This window comes from Rhea americana, unplaced genomic scaffold (genome assembly GCF_003343005.1).
Source record: "Rhea americana isolate MKP2758 unplaced genomic scaffold, rheAme1 scaffold_10, whole genome shotgun sequence".
NCBI lineage: Eukaryota > Metazoa > Chordata > Aves > Rheiformes > Rheidae > Rhea > Rhea americana.
Window position 1 is genome coordinate 1407293 of NW_028185039.1, and position 19444 is coordinate 1426736.

At 41.9% G+C, this 19444-nt stretch overlaps 1 protein-coding gene across 2 annotated transcripts in view; it reads left to right on the top strand.

Moving 5' to 3' along the window:
* MAD1L1 (mitotic arrest deficient 1 like 1) overlaps positions 1–19444 on the top strand; it is a 361949-nt gene that overhangs the window by 135193 nt on the left and 207312 nt on the right. For both annotated transcript variants that reach the window (XM_085301122.1, XM_085301129.1), the window contains exon 12: positions 16508–16648. In XM_085301122.1, coding sequence (XP_085157248.1) covers positions 16508–16648 — 141 coding nt within the window. The remainder of the gene's footprint in view (positions 1–16507; positions 16649–19444) is intronic.

Below are 19444 nucleotides of genomic sequence, written 5' to 3' on the forward strand. Positions count from 1 at the left end.
GYATGTGTAACAGAACCACTTTGGATATATTCTTACTTGTTAACATCAATATTTTCTTTTACTCTTTTCTGGTTTTGTTTTTCTCTGGTTCTATCCAGCAAAGATAGTATCTCAGAAGTGAGCACGCAATGGTAGTAATCCTTTCCTAAACGGAGCTGATACTTTGCTGATAGACATAAATTTTACTGGTGCTGATAAGAATTACTAATCGATGCCAGGATCCCCGAACAGAGATTTGGAGATCSGTGTTTCAGTCCAGTTTTTCTAAGCTGCTGAATAACTACAGTCACTTCAGCTTGTTGGGCCTCAGTTTCCCCTTCCATAAAATGTCAGTGATGCAGAATTTCCATACTAAACTGTTTTTAAGACTGACTGATAAAAAGCACAGCATAAAAGCCTGCAGGTAGCCTATATATGTGTATTGTTACCTAGGAGTTACTTAAAGCAGTGTCCTTATAATGTATCTGGTTTTGCATATATTCTCTTGTATTTTTCCTCTTTATTTTTTTTTTCTTTCTTAATTGTCAGTTCTCCAGTTTTCTCCAGATTGGAGGGTGTCTTGCTTGTGCTAGATTGAACTAAAGATTAAAGTTTTGAAAAGTAGGAACGGCAGGCTGAGGTCAAAAGCACTGAGTATGTTCAATTCAGCACTGCGAGAGAATATGTGAACAGATATTAAAAAGGGTACCAAATTCAATCTTTTTTGTTCACCAGAGAGATCAGAAGAGGAATTGATTATAACGTGCAGATATCTTTCTTTGTGGTTTGCGTAGTTAAAAATCCAACTGTATTTACTTCTTAAAGCTGATGTGTCAGGAGACAGTATTGTTCGGTAGGTATGAACAAAGAAAAGACTCATCTGTAGGTGGCAGGGAAATAGGAAATGTACACCTCTTGGCAGTAATCTTTTCCATTTAAAAAGCAAACTGGAAAAATGAAGTTTTACTAATCTCAGAGCGCACAAAAAGCAGGAGAAACTAAGGGATGCAATCACACCTCTTGGAGAAATTCAAAGCTGGACCTGCTGTCCATTGCCAGAGATGATTTAGTGGGAATTAAATCAGCTCTGACCACAGAGGGGATGACTGTAGATGAGGAGGAAAGAGCTGCGTACGCATTAGCATGCCGCAGCGTTAGCRAGCTTAGCAGGAGATGGGCTGGAAGTAAGCCTTGGCAATGAGTAACTGTCCTCCCCTTTCAGCGAGCTGCAGGTCCACGCCGAGCAAGTGCTCGATGATTGCGTTAACCACGTACCGCCGGCAGCCTGTCATTCCTTGGTCAGCGCTTTGCAACTGTTTAATGCGCTCTGGGAGCAGACACAGTAGAAGTCACGTGAATTTTCGTAGTGCTGAATGCTGAAATTTGCCAAGTTCGCATCCGTTCCCTGGCTCCTGCTGTGCCCGAAGCATTCCCACCCGTCTGCAGGCACGGAGCGATGCGCGTGCGATGCCAGCGCGGACGAGGGCAGAGCCCCAACCCGGTGATTTCCACGAGGCTCCAAACAGTTGCTAGCAAAGAGCACCCATTTGCCTACGTTTGTGCAAACATTACAGGAAAAATTTTCCCACAGCCAGCGTTTGCGGTGGGCTACTGTGCCCTTTGGCCTGTGTTGTGCAAAACAACACAACGCTTAGAAATAACGGTGCGTTATTTATAACGCTGTCCTGTAGCGTTACAAATAACAGCCGTATCAATCACATGCTGCTCCTTCAAACATAAGAGTCTAAAGCCGCTTCAGAGACCCCCTATTTCTTCATGTGAATAACCACAAAGAAATTGCTGTCTAGGGCATAGGAGGAGTTGCTTTCTTTTCTCTTCACTGTTCATATCAGTGGGTTAAATTGTCTAATAATCTTAATTCTAAGCTTTTGAAGTATTTTTATTGTAAAAAGTATTCTTAAAGTATGAAATATATGTATTTGAAGTGCCAGAATGTTGAATTTAAAGAAGAATGATCATGTTCAACTCAACTCAGTGGCTGATATTAAAGAGGCAATTACGTATGATTTGTGAAATAGAGACCAGGCTCTGCAGAGTGTGGTACCTGCAGGGTTTAACAGCATACTCTCTGATCTGAGCTAACAAGAGTGCTATATAATATTAGAGTTTTCCTCGTCAGAAAACCTRTTAGTATAACAGTGTGAGAACCACGTGGGTGATGGAGAAAGGGAGCAATTGTTTGCCTTTTGCTGCCGCAGGAGGAGATGGGAAGAAGTTCTCTCTAGAAAAGTTCACTCGTTTTGCTGCTGTGTTTTTATTTATACTATTAAGCTGTTGTTAAAGAAAAAGTATGACCAGGTAAATTCTTTCAGAAGCATACATTTATCATCTGCATGAATTCCACAAGCTTCAGTTGGAGATTAATTCCTTTATTTGCTTATGTTCCTCTGAAGTTTTTAAAATTTTGTACAAGGTTTTCTACAAATATTGGTGAATATTGTTTATCTTGACTTGAGCAAGGCTTTCAACTCTGTCTTGTGCAGCATTCTCATTGACAAACTGATGAACTATGGGCTAGATAAGTGTACCATGAGGTGGGTTGAAACCTGGCTGAACTGCAGGGCTCACAGGGTTGTGATCAGTGGCACAAAGTTCAGCTGGAGGCCGTTTKCTGGAGGTGTCCCTCTGGGGTTGATACCGGTGCCAGTGCTGTTTAACATCTGCATTAGTGACCTAGGTGATGGGACAGTGCACCCTCAGCAAGTTTGCAGATGATRTGAAATTGGGAGGAGTGGCTCCCAAGATGATTGAGCTGCTTTCCAGAGGTACCTCAACAGAACTGGAGCGGTGGCCAGAGAGGCATCTCAAGAAATCCAATAAACAGAAATACGAAGTTCTGTACCTGGGAAGGAATAGCCCCATGAACTAATTAMTACAGGCTAGAAAGCRGCTTTGCAGAGAAGGCACTGGGGATCGTAGTGGCCACCGAGTTGAACATGAGCCTGCAATGTGCCACTGAGGCAAAGGTGCCCAGCAGCCTCCAGGGCTCCGTTAGGCAGAGCGTTGCCAGCAGGTTGAGAGAGCAGATCCTTCTCCTCTGCTCAGCACTAGTGAGGCACATCTGGAGTGCTGTGTCCAGTGATGGGCACCCCAGGAGAAGAAAGACATGGACCTACTGGAGTGAGACCAGCAAAGTTGATTAAGGGAGGGGAGCATTTGGTGTACAAGGAGAGGCTGAGAGAGTGGGCTATTTATTTAGCCTGGAGAAGAGAAGGCTGAAGAGGATCTTATCCATGTATTAAATGCCTGATGGGAGGGAATATAAAGATTGAGCCAGACTCTTCTCAGTGGTATCCAGTCAAAGAACAAGAGGAAATGGGCACAAATTGAAATAAAGGAAATTCTGTTTAAACATAGGGAAAACTATATATATATAAAAAATTTACTGTGAGGGTGGTCAAATCCAACTGGATATGACCTCAGTAACCTGCTGTAGTTGACTCTCCTTTCAGCGGGGGGGGGGGGACACACTGGACTAGATAATCTTCAGAGATGCCTTCTGACCTCAGTGATTCTGTGAAATACCTACTGCTAATAATAGACTAAATTGAAAATGCCACCATCTCATAYAGCCTTCATTGGTAAGATAAAGCTGTATTAGAGGGAGATTTTGCTAAGTCAGAACTGAATGCTGGCTAGGTTTATTGTAAGGCACTTGCAGAGAAAGGCATTTTATTAAATARTACAGAGGGCATTTTGCGAATGGAAGCAAAAAATTCAAATATAACATCAGATGTATAACTTCATTTTAAACTTGCTTTTTCTGAATTTAGAATAATAATAAAAACAACTCTGATAGTAGTATCTGACACACAGCAATGGACTTTTCTTCCAGGGACATGACCAACTTGCTGATGAGCATTGCATTRCTGTGCAAGTAGATTCTGTTTTCTTTTTGTTGCCTTCTTGAGGACTCGGTTGCAAACTAAAGATCCTGTAGTTGTGGGTATGGTAGACTTGAGTGATCTTGTGCATCTGGTCTGTGGAAAATAGGAAAGGCTAAATTTCAGCCTGAGTTTCCCTGAGTGATCCCAAAAGCTCTGCTTTATGGATCTGTTGCAGTATGGAATTAGGAGTTTATGTTCATTAATTCAGTCTGCTATTTTTCAGCTTTTTCCATGATGTTATGTGGCAGGGAGAGACTTCTTCCTTCTCTTTCTCTGTTTTTCCCTTTGACAATCTTTTCTATGATTATACCATATTCTACTTATTTTGATAAAATAATGCCTGGAAGTAGAAAAGGTAATAYTGCTTTTTGTTCTGCAGTATATAGTAATTTATTAGTAAGAAAGCAAAGCAATGATTTTAATTTGTAACAAAGTAGATCTTTTTACTGTTGTGGCTGTGGTTTTTATTGCATGTGGTTTTGTGGAAAATACAGTATGAACAATTAGGAGTGTGCATAATTTTGTGGCCAAATATTAATTAAAAATGAATGTTGAATGTTCTGTTTTTATACACTTAATCGTCATTCTTTTTCAGATATATGTAACAAATATATATGCTAACCGATGTTTTTCTTCTGGTAAACTGATTTTCCACTTGTTTTTAATGAAGCTTGACTTCAGTGCTTCATATTTTTTCTGATGGTTTGAGCATAACATTCTTGATGTCAGTGCAGTTTTGAGGAAAGATTTTGTTGACTTAATATTGCAGAGCCAGTGGAGGGAGAACAAAAGAGAGGAGTGTTGCCTTGTCTGCCTGAATTCACAAGCGCTCCTGTGACACTGTAAAAGGAAAGTGTCACTGAGTGACAGCTAATATTAATTTTAGGCCTCGATATACTAACCTGTAGGATACATAAAGGTAATRGTTAATTTTCAAGAATGTTTCAAATTTGAGGAAAGCTGTGTATATGGGTTGTTTTAGCAAAGGCTGGAGGTTTCTTCTTCTAGGTGTAGACATGGACCTCTTCTTGTCTCTGCTATGGATAGCTGAAGGGGTGACTGCATGTCGACTGCTCCCCACCGCATTTTTGCTGGTCTCTGGCTCAGCAGTGTTTGGGAGCACTTCTTGCTTCTCAGATGAACTGAGCCCTCTGACGCTGTTGAATAGCTGGTCCTTCCCAAGCCACGTTGTTCACRCTAAGCACAGCCGGGAGGGCTTGCRCGCACAGCCATGCTGGTGGCGTGGAGCCCGTGGGTCACGTCTGCATGGGAGGCTGGGGGCAGCCGGAGCATCRTGATCATTCTTGRCCAGTGAGGAGCTGCAAGAGGACACGTCTGTCCTTGCAGCAAGATGTGGCAAAGGGGCCAGTACATCTTGTGGTATGTCTACGCTCCTTCTCTTGATTTATAGCTGGCCGCCTCACTTCAACTAAGCGTACAACAGAGCAGCAGCCAGGAGAGGGTGGTGAGAACGTAAAAGACTCTGAAAGTTGGACTTGTTTATCTAAAAGTAGTTGAATAAGAGGTGACAAGTTGAAAGCACATACCCTAATGAAAGGGTTTAGAGAAGCTGTTATGGAGCTGTTTTCCCTGTCTGCRCAGTACAAGAACAAAGGTGTTCAATGAAGCTGAAAGGTGGCAAATTAAAAACTGATAAAAGAAAATACATTTCCAAGCAATGGAAAAGGCAGTAGGATTCATTGCTGCCAGAAAACTGGCAAGGTCAGAAATTTATCAGGGTTCAGAAAGAAGCTGGATATTTATCTGAACAATAAAAATATCCAGAGAAGTTGTTGGTGAGAGATTGTTTYTTCAGAAGTATTTATTACATCTCCCCCTGGAGAGTTCAGAAACTCAAGATGGGACTGGAAGGGTGGTAAAGGGCCATGACAATACATCTGCCCATTACGGTCTTCCTACCTGCCTCTTCAGCATCTGATTYTGTTCCTCACCACATCATCACACCTCAGGATGGACAAGAACTCAAGCCTGCTTCAGAGTGGCCGTTTTGGAGGCTCATCTGCTGGCTGGTGTTGAAGTTTAGAMTGGATTTGAGTGCCAACATGTTCCAGATCTGTGCTCAAGAAGCTGTAACCCAAAGGGCAGAGGTGGCAGRGTCCTGTTTGTTAAATGCAGAAAACAGTCTCAGAAGTGCTATTTAGAGGATAAATAGTAGTTGGGCTTTGTAGTGTTTATTTTGCTGTCTGAGAGCAAGCCCTGAAGCTGGCTGCTGATTAAGCTAATGAGATGTGTTTTGTGGGTGTTACCTGAGCTCAGTTCCAAGCTGAGTGAATAAACTGATCTTAAAAAAGGCCARGGAGGGTTTGCTTGGTGCAGTTTGTGTTTTTAACCTTCTTAAGTGCCTGAAGTTGGCTCACCTACTGAAAGCCCTACATTATTTGTTCATATGTTCAAAGGGCACACATTAAAACATACAATTCAGTTGTATGTTTTGCATTGGTTGGTTTGCRTAAGGTAAAATTAGTATTTTGACTGCACAAAAATAAACTTTAGTTCAAAATATTTGGCTTATTCTTGCTTTGTCTCAAATAAATTGTTGGCTGTAAGTAAACAAGCTAATTGTCCATTTTAGAAGATAAAGTCAAGTTAAAATATGGCTTTTAGTGTTGCATTCTGGCTTGAGTAAAAGCCTATGGTGAGATCTTGGGTTGAAATTGAGTTACCAAGTTAAGCCTCCAGCTAGCTTCATCTTGCTGTTGGGAGACCTGCATGGGTGAGAAATGATCCTTTGTGGTTAGTATCATTTTGAGAAGAGTATTTCTAGATTTTATTTTTTTTTGTTGCTTTAGAGATGACTGATGTAGTATTGAAATTGCACATTATGCCTCCAGTACTTAACAGAATGCTGTATGATTTTTTGGTCAACAATTTGACCATCAGTGTTGGGTATTCACTGGCTTTGGTGTTGTGTATAGGAGTGGTTTGATATTTTACCYGTTGCGTAGCTCTTTTAGATCAGAGTGGGTCGGTGACTACTGCGGGCTTGTGTGCGGTTCCCCAGTGCAGTCAGTGCTCGTGTGGCTGTAGCTGAAGGAAGTTTCCAAAACAGTAGTTACAGATAGGCAAACACATTTTAATTTAACACCAAGGAATAGTGGCCAGGAGGGGTTTTTGTATAGATGCATTAAACACTGTGATTGTATGTTTTGTCAGATGAAGGAATTAAATCTCCAGTATGCRCTGATGGTTCGTAGTGTAAATTCTGTTGGTGGATGTCAGGGATGTTACTGCCTTGTATCTTGTTTTTAAGGAGGTACCGTGGAACTGAGGGGAGCAAGGAGCTGTATCTGATCTGCTGGCTAGGATGCTTTAAAGGTAAGACAGATGTGTCAAGAGTGACTTAGGAGACAGTGTGATTCATAACTTCTGAAACTCTTGAAGTTGCTGATCTTTTGTGTCCTGGAGTTAGAGRGTAGAGGGGATATGTTATGAATTAAGTAAAATATGGGAAATCACTTAGTTACATTTCCCTKCAATACAAATAGGTGAAGCACTACCTGAAATGCTTCTTTTGTTTGCCRTTTTCTAAAAGCCGCTGTTGCCATATTTCTGGAATTGTTGACYCCTAGTAAGGGGACCAGGAAATTACTTTTCATATTCAATTTAGCTTTGTATGGAGCTGACTGGATGAACTTGGTCCTCTGATTTGTCTGTCCTCTCAAAATCCCTTGCAACAGATTTGCCCTCGTGCTTCAGCGCTCCCTGGGACACCCTTAATGCTCCAGGGACTTGGGTGTGGAGCTCGCGGAGCCTCCAGTGTGCTGCCTCCTCCACAGAAAAGTCTTTTGCAAAGATAACTCCACTGACGTAGAGCACAGTTCACCTTATTTTTCTCTCATGTTAATGATATTTAATCAGTTAGAACTGCAAGAAACTGGCTGCTAAGAGATTTGGAGGCCAGTATCTGGGGTTACTTACTAAGCAGGAGGAAAAAGAAATCATAGGGGAGGGAATGAATATAGGGCTGAATTTTTATGTGCTGTAGACACAGACAGAATAGGAGAATCTTATGCAGCCTCACAAACTTTCTTTTCAGGGTTGGATAAGGCTTTTTCTTTTCTTCTTTCTTTTTTTTTTTTTGAATGAATGAATAAAATATTAGTTTTCTATTGCCAGTAAGTAAGGATGAATACATTTTCCTGTCAGCTGTATGCCTTTCCCTTGCCAACGATGGTAATCTCGTGGCTGGGCTGAGTAAGGTATGGTATTAAAATTTTGTTTGGAAGCGAGCGTTTCTCAAATGTGAGCTGTGCAAGCGCTGTCGGATAAGGCTGAGGCTGAGGGCAGCCCCTGCGCGGCGGCGGGCGAGTAAGGCAGCCTTGCACGGGTGCAGGCTCGCCCCTGCTTGAGCAGCGGGGCGCGGGGAAACGGCAGAGAGGTTTTCCTCGAACGAAGAGTCAAAAAATACGCCGTGAGCTTGTGTTAGAGATAGGTGGTGGTGAGCATTTCGGCAGAAGGGAGTTAAATGGAAAAAAAAATCATAAAATTATTTTATAGCAGCAGGAGGTTAGAAAACATAACTAAACATGTTAAACTCACTGTGAAGCAAGAGGACCCCARGGGTATTTTAGTCAGATAATATTTAGTTTGCTACAGTGTCAGTTGTATGATTGCTTGTCATCTGGCATATGTATGTGCTACAAGCAAAATGAGGCTTTTAGGGACCATGAACAATTTTCCAGAAGACAGTAAGCAGGGGATTTATCAGAGACGGATTAAAAGTGTTGCAGTGGATTTATTTGCTCTGGTCCATTGCCAGCATACAAGGCGAAGCTGAGCCATCTGTAAAGAAGAGTTGGAGGTGAGGGACARTAGCTAGCAAGGAAGAACTATAAATCTGGACAAAACCCTACAGCATGTAAGCGTATGTAAGAGGTACATATATATTTTTATGTGTAAACTATGTATATTTAGTACTACCTGCATACGTATTTATGCTAAATAATCAGATTGCAAAGTCTGTCCAAAATTTTGGAAATGATGATTAGGAAAACAAGAGTGTTTCTGAGTGTCTAATTCTGGCACCTAATACCAGTCTTCATTCCCCTTTCTCACAGTACAGGTTCTTCTGCATGGTTACGTTTTCTTGCTGCAGTTTCTCCTCCTTGGTTACTTTCTCTAGACTTCCAACCTTGTTCCTTGGATGGAAAGCTGATTATTATGGTACACTTACTAGCAGGAAAATGGCTCCATTATGAGAATGTTAGAAAAAGTGAAGAASAACATCAGTTGTAGAGAAACAGTGAGAGCGATAAGGAGGCTTAATTCCTGCTTTGCTGTGTGATTGCGATTACAGAACCCGTTGGTTACTTGGAYCTCTTTCCCACCTGGTCACGTTGGACAGGGATGGAGGCACTTGGATTTATAAAGAAGAAATAAGTTATTTATGTTGGATAAACCTTGACTGCAGGAGACAATACRTCTGAAGGGCTTCTTGATAGGTTAAATCTATCTTTAGACTCCTGCAATAGAATTACGTTGGTCTGAGGGGCAAAAATGCAAGCAGAGGCTTGATATACAGTAAGTCATATTGAGAGGTAAGAATATTTTGAATTAAAGTCCTTCTTGTCAGTGCAAGGGTAGTGAAATCTGCTGGATGTTTTTATTATTATGGACTTAAYTGGGTTTTTTGTAAATGTTGTTTTAATTGAGATCTGGAGTAGAGAGTCAATGGTGTGTACATACATAYGTGTCTGCAGTCAGTTCTAATTTGCAAAGTAATGTGAAAATAGGTCAGCCACAGAGAGAAATGTTGGGAAAGGGCTGTATCTGAGRAGGAGGCTATTTGGAGGTTTGAGAATAGCAAATTTTGGTTTAAAGATAAATACAAAAGATAAAGGTGGTGAGAGAAAGGGGAGCCATGCCTTCTGGTAATAGGAGTTGCTGTTGTAGATGAGGAGGATTCGAGAGATCTCTGGTAATTTTATTTTTGCTGCTTTTCTTCAAAACAGGATTCTGCTTTTTCTCCATTCTGGAAGATGCGATTAGCACTTGTTAGCAGTGCACCCAGAGGGCTGGGAGCTGGGAGAATATAGCTCCTCCTAGCTGCTTTCCTGCAGTAGCAGAGTCTGTTCAGATTAGCATTTCTACCCAATGTGCCTTTAGCCACAGCTGTGTCTTCTGGCCACTGTTTGTTGTATCATGATGTCACCTTGTTTTTGCTTCTCTTGTGTTTCATAAGGTAGTAAAATGTGAACATAATCTTTGAAACATAATCTTACTACAAAGTAAGGCTTAACAAGGTAGCCACTGGTACARTTAATGCTTCCAAAAGAGGTATTGATAAAGAGGTCCAAGACACCTGTAAGACTGGATTAGTTTCCTTTTACTGTCTGTAGAATGACTATATGGAATAACTTTTCTCTACTCTTTATTTCTCTCATGCACCATATTAGGAGGAAGGAGAAGGTTTTTGGAATTGSTTGAAAACCGTGGAACAGAGTTTCCCAGGAGCTCTGGGCTGCCCTATGTTTCACCATCTTCCATCCTTGTGACTTACAACATTAACATATAGTTATTTATGTAATTTAAAAGAATTCCACTGCACATGCGTCTCTTCAGAAAGAGGTAGAGATGGGGACAGGTGGCATATTCCTCATCTTGCTACTGCAGTTCTTGAAGGTGTTCTGACACTGCAGTGATGGTGGTGGTGAAAGGTTTTGTGTGTGTGTGTGTATATATATATATACACACATCTATCTATCTATCTATCTCAGAGATGGCTTTTCAAGTAGCCTGTACAAAGAGAAACTTACTTGTTATTTGCTTATGAATTTGATATTTTTTTTGCTCTGCAGAAAGTCGAAAATATTCAACTGCAGAAAGTGAAATATTCAAAAATCACATTTCCAAGCTTAGCTTGTGCTTAGAGGCTATTGGTGTGCAGTGATTGGCATGTGTGATGAGGTCAAGAGGCCCCATGCAAGAGCTGGAAGAGATGGGACACTGTGTGAGAGGAGCTGGCCATTGATGGTGGCCAGGCTGATGATAGATTTGGAGTCTACAACTCTCAGAAGCCATTCAGACTTCTTATCTTACATCACCTGAAGGGAAAGCATGCAAGACTGTGTGCTTTGCTTTCATAAATTTCTTCTCCTTGATACAAATTCAGTCCTCAAATTGTGTAGATGATCGTCCCCTTTGAGAAACACCTCCCTGAAGGTCAGATTTGTCATATTTAATGTTTCTCTTTATGCAGTAGGCAAGTTACCTATCAAAGAAGGAAATTAGCCTGGTTCAATATTATTCATATTCTCAGTTTTTTCTTAGCACTAATTCTTTTCTAGCTGCTTTCAATTTGATTGTTAATATTTTCTTCAAGCACTTTGTAAGGTACCAAAGTTTTAAAGTAAGTGATCTGTAATTTCCAGAGTGTCTCTCCTCTCTCCTATCCCTCTTTTGAAAGGTTGGGGCTCTTCTTTCTTCTAGTTTTCAGGACCTGTGAAACTGTTTGTGAGTTTGTCAAAGATAGTTGCTCATAGAGACTGTTGACTTTTTGAAGTATCCTAMGTGTATATTTTTTGGTGAGTCCTGCCACCATCTAATAAACTTATGTATCTTTTAATTAATTCTGACCGTATTTTGGTGTATGTTTCCGTACCTCATGCAGCTAATTTTACTAGTGTTAAATGTCTGGTCAAGTCCCAGTTACTGTCTCCCTCTTTCTATGAGTATATATGTAATTTAAACARAAATACATGGGCGCCTCTGTTACTCATCTTTCTCTTTTATTTCTGGAACAGTTGGCTAAATTAGACCTGATTGCAAATAGCAACTGTTTGATGTTGATGCTCCGTATTCTTAGTTCAATCTCATTTTGAAGTTTTCCCTTATCATTAATTTGTAGTTAGGAGTCTGGAGCGGAAGAGGAGGGGGAAGTCTTGCCACTGATTTCCTATAATGAAGCAATCTATTAACATTCTCCCCCAAATTATCGTTAATTAAGCAGCAAGTTAGTCTAGCGCTAGGAATAGGAATATTTCTGTATCACAGAAAGGCCCYGAGTGGGGGAATATGCTTACGGTTCTGCTTTTCCAAGCTCCTCTCCTCCGTCAGGCTCGCATCCGTGCCGAAGGGAGGCAGGGAGCGAGCTGCGTGTTTGGGTTTGGGATTAGTAGTTGAAGTTCACTCATGTGGAAATAAATCAGATTTTACTGTGACTAGAATGTGTCATTAAAAAGCCATTATCAGAACGGACCAGGGCGATTCCTGCTCTTTCATTGCTAATGACAAAACAATCTGTTCTTAAAAAAAAAWWAAWWAAWTTWWAAAAAAACAGCCCCCAAAACTGTTTTCTTTCAGAGCGCGGTGCAGGAGACTTAGCAGACTGGAACCTGYGTGAGAGAGGCAGTTGAAAGATTTATTGATCAATAAAACAGACAATTACAGCTTGTTTTTAAAAGGAAAAAAAAAAACCCTCCAAATCTCGGGCCTGCAAGCAACGCTGAAACTCTAATAATGATAACTYTGGCACCCAGCTTGAAACTATAAAAGTCAATAGGAAGATATAGGATTTCAATAAAATTATGACACTAGATAAACTTTACCCCAGGAACAAATTTTCCCTGGGCGTGTGCCTGACTTCAGTTAGATTTGTAACTTTAATTTCTTTCTTATTGATTTTTTTTTTCTTCCTCTTCAACTAATTAGAAAGTCTACAGTGAATTCGGTGTATATATGTTTGAGGAGGGGCTAACAAACGTCAACAGGAATAGAGGCCGAGTTTGAAATGCCACCTGACCTTACGTACRCTAATTTTTTTGCTGTGTTTTACTGTCTCTCCAGTTATTTCCAATAGGCCGGCGGGAACGCGGGTGCGTTTGAAGCCGCGGGCCGGGCGCCGAGACGGGCGGCAGCAGCGCTGCTGCCACCGGAGGGTTGTTAGGGGGGAAGACGTTCAGGTTAACCACTCCCAGGTCTTTCCCCCAAATTAACCCTAAAATCCCAGAGAAGCCCACTTACATTACTGCTGTTGCTAAAACACTCTTGTAGCCCTCCGGTGCATGAGTGCTGGCAAAAGCAACAGCTCTTTATCTAASAGCTACTCATCAAAGAAGTCCAATTTTGGCTTTACGCAGGAAGGACGAGGGGAGGGGGCGGGAGAGCTGGGGAGAAGCTTGATCTTGGAGTGGTTGTGAAAGGTGGGATCCTGCGTGTTCACATGGTGGATTTCAATGGGATCAGCTCCAGGTTGTGGTGGAGATGGTCAAACATGGTTTCTTTGTGGCTGCTTGTGGGCCAGTAGGAGATGTATTCGTTTGGTGAATTGGCTGTTGCTGGCAGAGCGAAGGGAGATTGTTTAATCTTTGAAAAATGCTCTATCCTTGCTCTCKTTCAAACTTCTGCCTCCTCAGGCAAACACAGCTGCATCCTGTAGCACCAGAGTTTGCTTTGGGGTATTCATTTCCTAGGTTATAATGAACATCAAAAACAGTTATTGTGCTTTTAGGGCATGTTTAGATTAAGCTGTATTTTCATTTCTGTGTTGGTGTGAACCTAGCCAAGGTAGAAAAGGGAAAAGTCAGCCATGTAAGGACACTGGGAGAGCAGGAATTACTTTTGGTGAGCTGTCATTGCAATGGTGGGCTTTGAGGGGTGGTTCAGCGAAGATGTCCTGTGCTGGGTATGTGTCAGAAATTCCCAGAGGGACCACTTTTTAGTAATTTTACTGGATGCTTCCCTWATATAAAGCAGAAAAGCTGAAGATATTTGAAAAAGGTTAGAGAGGGCATATTGAAGTCTCTGGGGAGGTTTTGGGGGGGCTTGGGTTTGTATCCTGTGGTGTGGGATGCTGAGATAGCATGGCATTTGAAAATTAGGATTACATTTGGGAGAATGTTTTTACTTGGAGGATTTCTCAATAAGAGTTTCTATTTCCTTTCAAACTAAAAGATCTTTAGGAGGAAGGGAAAAGCTTTCAGTAAGTGCCCTTGATAGGGAACAACTTGAAGACRGAACTGGCGATCACCCGTTGGAAGCTGAGAATTGATTTTCATTACAATATTAATAATTAGGAATAATTAAAGATGAGAACTAATCACCAGGATCAAGTGTTTAATTGTACTGCCCTTTCTTTCAGCTTTTCTGCAGCCTTTTTCAGTGCAGCTTGTGCTCTGGTTTACTGTACGTATTTTTTCCTTGGCAAATTTGCTCCTCTCTTCAGAGAAGGGCTTTGAAACTCAAGGTCTGTAGTTAATTTTAAGGAAAAGACCCCCCCCACAGAGACGTCCTGTTCCCATACAGATTTCCCCATCCTAACATGAAAGCAGAATTTTGTCCTCCTTGTGGCTGAACAGCTTGGGAAGCTGCTAGGATCTTGCTGGGGGTAACTTGAATACATAATATTCAGGAGTTAATTGGAAGCCAAGTGTGCTGCAAATTGCCAGGGGGTCCTGTTGCCACTGAAAAAAATGGTAACGATTTCAGGACTGCCCTGCTGCAGTGGAGAGAGCATTGCTGTGTTAAACCGTCATGTTGATGAAAGATGCTTAGCAGAAAGTTGGGATAGCGGAGCAGATTGTAGTACAGAGAAAAGGAGAGAAAGGATGTTATAATTGCAGATCTAATTGCAACAATATGCAAGGATCAAACCAATAAATACAGTAAATGTAGTCATTACATTCCCTTCTGTGTTCTAGACGATAATTCTGCAATAAACAGGGAGTGAAAGTTGTCTGTTGAGCCAGGGTACAAGTTTGCAGATTTGAGTGGTGCGTGTGTGTTGGTGAGGGAGGGGAATGATGGAAGGATCCTGGACTGTTACTTTTTTAGTAAAAAAAAGTTCCTTGTAGAAGGGTGCGGCTGAGTTTCTGTTCCTGCAGTAACATGAAAGTAGTTCCTTTCATGCATCTGTCAGGTCAATAATTTTTTCAAAAGCTTATGGCAAAACTGTTCTTTCCTTGGATCAGAACTTCTCTTCAGCCAGGCCTGAGCAAGAAGCTAATAATCAGTTCCATGTTAAAATCTGCTTTTCTTCATTTCTATATTAACTCAGTTCCTTCAGCCTCAGGCTATTCTTTGGTCTTGAAGTTTCTGTAGCTGCTGACCGGTCCAACCATCTTGGTTGACCTTTCAATACATTGCATGCTTTGAACACACRTTACACCTCTGGCAGTCCCCTTCTTGTTTTCACACCTTGAATTTGAATTTTCCTTCCCTTTCCCATGTGTACGTTCAGTGTTTGACCTTTAGATTTTGGAGGAGGAGGCAATCTCCTTACTTAGGCTTGCTCAACYGAGCAGTTAGCATCACCTTCACTGTCTGAAATTCAACTTTTTTTCCATTTGGGCATGAGGGGAAAGGACTCACCCCCCCCCCCATCCCAGTAATTCCTGATTTTCCCTAGAGAGCAGGATCCCAGCAAAGCATTGCAACATGACTTAAGTTTSGTTTATGATGTGCTTCAGGTTCAATGTAGCGTAGTGACCTTGTCTGGATGTGCGCTGAAGAGCTAGAAAGCTGAGTGATCTTTGGCCTTCTGTGATGGCAGAATTCACACTAGAAAACGGATTTGTCTGGAGCGCTTGTGCATTCCTCTAATAGGGTAGGACAGCAAACTTCAGCAATGGAAAGGAAGCAGCACTGTAGGATTTCCTAGAATTTTTTGCTSTTTTGAGTTATGCCAGGGAAATGTGCTGCTTTGACTCTGTTTTATAGCCTCACAGACATCAAGGTTCTTCAGTATGGTCGAAACAAAAACACTTCATCAGCTGTCTAATCCCTTTCTGCATATTGCACGGTAAACAGTAATCTCCTTAAAACATGCCTGCCCTTTCGAAATGCTGTTCAGCCCTTTGTCCCCACTTTTCTTTTCCAGCAACGTCCTGGAGGTGGGTGCTATGTGCTGTTAAGTTGGTAATACTTAAAATTTTCAACGAGGGGTCCCAACAGAAAGTTTTGCCTTTAGCTTACAACTCAAGTTTTATATGTGGGGATATGAAAACCCTCAGAGAGAGGAGAGGGATTTTTTTTCTCTGAAAGTGCTTGGTTAGCATTGCCAACAAATAGCAAAGGGATTCAAACACCTTTTCACCAATTAACGTTTTGTAGAGAATATATTTATTGTAAACACTGACTGTGGTAGTGTTCAACAAGTTGTCGGTCACGTGCCTTTTAGAGGATATGTGCTCTCGACTACTTTGATTGTCAAATCCATTTTATTTCTGTTGTCACGATTTTGTTCGTTCACTGCTAGAACTCTTTGGCAGGAGAAATATCAAGTACTACACTACACGTTTTGCTGAAGAAACCTCCAGCCATGATGAGTTAGAATGGTGTCTCTATGAAAAACAAAATGCTCTGCTCTTAGTTGCYCTGTGCTTGTTACAGTGCATGCGTGTTGCTTTCCAGAAAGAAATACGTTTATATGCACAAAACAGTCCAAATTTTCAGTCCTCAGATTGGCAACATTTCATTAGTGCTCCGGGTGCCCGTGTTTGTGGGATGATGCCCTTATGAAGATGATGCATGCATATCTTTTAGGGGTTCTTTATCATCTAAAAGAACGATAGTGAAAAACGTATTCTTTTGTTCCAGCATCCATCTTCTCCAATGGATATCAGGACTTTATCCCTAACAGTGATTTCTGTTCTTCCCGCCAGGAGCGGGATGGAATGAGAGCAATCCTGGAGTCATACGACAGTGAGCTGACGCCTTCGGAGCACTCGCCCCAGCTGAACCGGCGGATGAGAGAGGCGGAAGAAATGGTGCAGAAGTTGCATGCTCATAACGCTGAGCTGGAGGTATRAAGAGGCATCATTCTCTAACACCACTGGTGAAGGAGTTAAGACCTTTAAGATTTAATTGCCTAGTGATATGATGTGCTCACAGAAGTGAGAAGTACAGTATGTCTGCGGTTAATTTTTCATTTCTTGACGTTCGGTTTGAAAACCCCAGAACACTAGTAACTGTACTAACGATTTTTTTATACTTGAGTTTTGTCTAAGAAAAACATTTTTTTCCAGAGAAAGCAGTATTTCTTGTAGGAATTACTTTATTGTTATTATTAGCTCTTTTTATGTAGATTTTTATTCTGAAACGTGACTGTCATGAGGTCAGTAACACCATGCATTTGCCAGATAGTTCCTCTCTTCTCTGTTTTATTTTTGTCATAGTCTAATGGGGTTTATAGTCCTGAATTGAAATATTTGGAAAATGTCTGTGATCTTAAAGCTTGACAGTTTTATTACGTAGGTTTTGCAGTAACATAAGTGTGTGAGTTTTCTTCACRTCTGGTTCTACCATCATATAGATTTATAGATCCCATAATCCAAGTGGAGTAAAACTTTGGGAAATCAATGGTCCTGGGGTTCCGGTTGAAGCTATAGACTGAACTGCCCCACTGCACACAAAACCCCTTAGTTGATTCTGTCATCCTTAAAAATGCTCTCTTCTTCTGCTGGGAGGTGGGGACTTGACTCTGCTGATTGTAGTCCAGGGTCATAGTTCTGTCTCCAGAGTTGTGCAAGCAGAGCAGTGTAATATGAACTCAATATTGGAGAAGTCTAGATCACTTCATCCCTGTTTCTCAGAAGGAATCGTGTTAAGTTTAGGCAAGTCTGTAGAGAAGTTAGTGGCATCAGATGAAATGAAATCTTGCCTSAGTTCGTCTCTGAGTTCCTTCCTGTTGACTTTTGAGTGCTACTTTGCTTAATGCCAGACAGAGCAGGATTAAATAACACTGACGGAAAGCGATCGGTGGCTAATTTATCCTGTTTTCTTAGTGTTTCTGTCAGTGGCTTTGGACTGACAGAAGGTCCCTAAATGCTTCGCTGAATAGAAGGTCAAATGTGCACGGTGTCTTTGGGCAATAGCAAAATTCCTACACTCTTTTTATTATTTATAACCAGTTCTAAGTGTGTCTTCATGGGCACGGATTAAGGGCTACATGGAAAATTTTAGAAAGGAGCTCTGTTCTCAGGAGGCTTGTTTTTTGTGATGTCAACCTTTAAGCCCTTTAAAGACTTTGCTAGAAGCAGGATTCAAAGACCTGATATTCCCCTTGTAAAGTAAAATTTTACCCTTCACTGGACTGTGTTTGCCTTTCTGACTATAATGGTGACTGCTGAATCCAATCTATTTTGAAATTTTGGAAGAAGTTTTTTTTCCTAGTGCCTGTGGTAAAATCTGAAAACTGAAAAGGGAAGCTGGGGTACAGGCAGAACTCCTGGTGTCTCGTCACCAGGACCAGCAGCTTTAATCCATCGCCTCTAGATGAAAGAACTGGTCGATCACAGCTATTAATAACGTCTAACGTAATGCTCTGCATCCTCCCCGCTCTGCTGCACCTCCGTACAAATTTTAGAAGTGTTGACACCTGCATGACTCATCTCAGAAGCAAAGAGAGGAGACGACAAGAATGAGGCAACTTGGAGCCTCTGGTGTTTCGGAAGCGTGGGATAAACAGTTTCTGGCACAGAGGGAGGGAGGGAAAAGAGGAACRTAACCCATGTTTAAGTTAAAATGTGACAGAAGGATTGGGGCGTCCCGGGAGCGCCTGATGGAGCTGGGCTAGGAGGGTGGTCCACCAACAGCTCGCCAAGCAGGACGGAGGACYGCAAAGCACCCTGGTGCAGGCAGCGCGCCCGCAGCAGCGATGCTCGCTGCTTTTCTGAGCTCTGGTAAAGTCTGGGCGAGCGGTGAGGAAAGCTCCAGGGCTGGATCCGAGCTGTCCAGGCCAGGCTGACGCTGTGAATTGCGCTCGGCTAAGTAGGTTAGAGTGTGGAGAAGAGTTAGGATTGGTAGTGGATGGAGATGCCGTGGCGAGTTACGGCAGGTACGCTGGCAGAGGAGTGCTTCTGGTGGCTGGCTGGTGCTGGGAGCGTTGTGCTGCTGTCCCAGGAGTGGTCCTTTCGCAGCCCGTGCGCACCGCGTCTCCCCGAGAAATGGCAGAGGTTGCTGCAGTCCACAAGCACCTTGCATTTAGACAGGCCTTAAAAGCCTCGAAGGCAAATGCTGCTTTGTGCAGTATGTTTTGTAGTTTGTATCTTTCAGCTAAAGCAGTTTTTTTGTACACCTTAAAATTCACACCATTTCTCTCTCCCGACGTGTTTTATCACAGATTTTTTTCCTGCTACTGAGAGCTTCGTTTTCTGAAATCTTGTTCTGTGTTCCCCAGCAGAGTCCTTTGATAGTCATAAAACTTCCTAACACTTCTCTCTCTCCTTTTTTTTTTTTTTTTTTTTCCTTTTTTTTTTTTTTTTTTTTTTTTTTTTTTTTTTCCCTCTCTCCTAATTTCTTACCAGCAACCCCACATCTGAAGAAGTTATACTGGCAAAAAGTGATGTTCTAAACAAGGATTTTTCTTTACTCCAAAAACAGTGATTTTCCCATCCATCTAACGGGTGTGGGAAGCCTTTTAAAAGAACGCAGGGAATGAGAGAGGCATGCAGGCTCTGGYGGGTCGAGCGCGGGGAGTTTATTAACGTGGGCTGTGAGGTGGAGCTCCGTGATGCTCCGACTTAGTGCTCCCTCCCTCCGAGCGCAGCCACCTAGGCTGTGCTGGATGCTGTGTTTGGGTCGCAGACATCATCTGGATT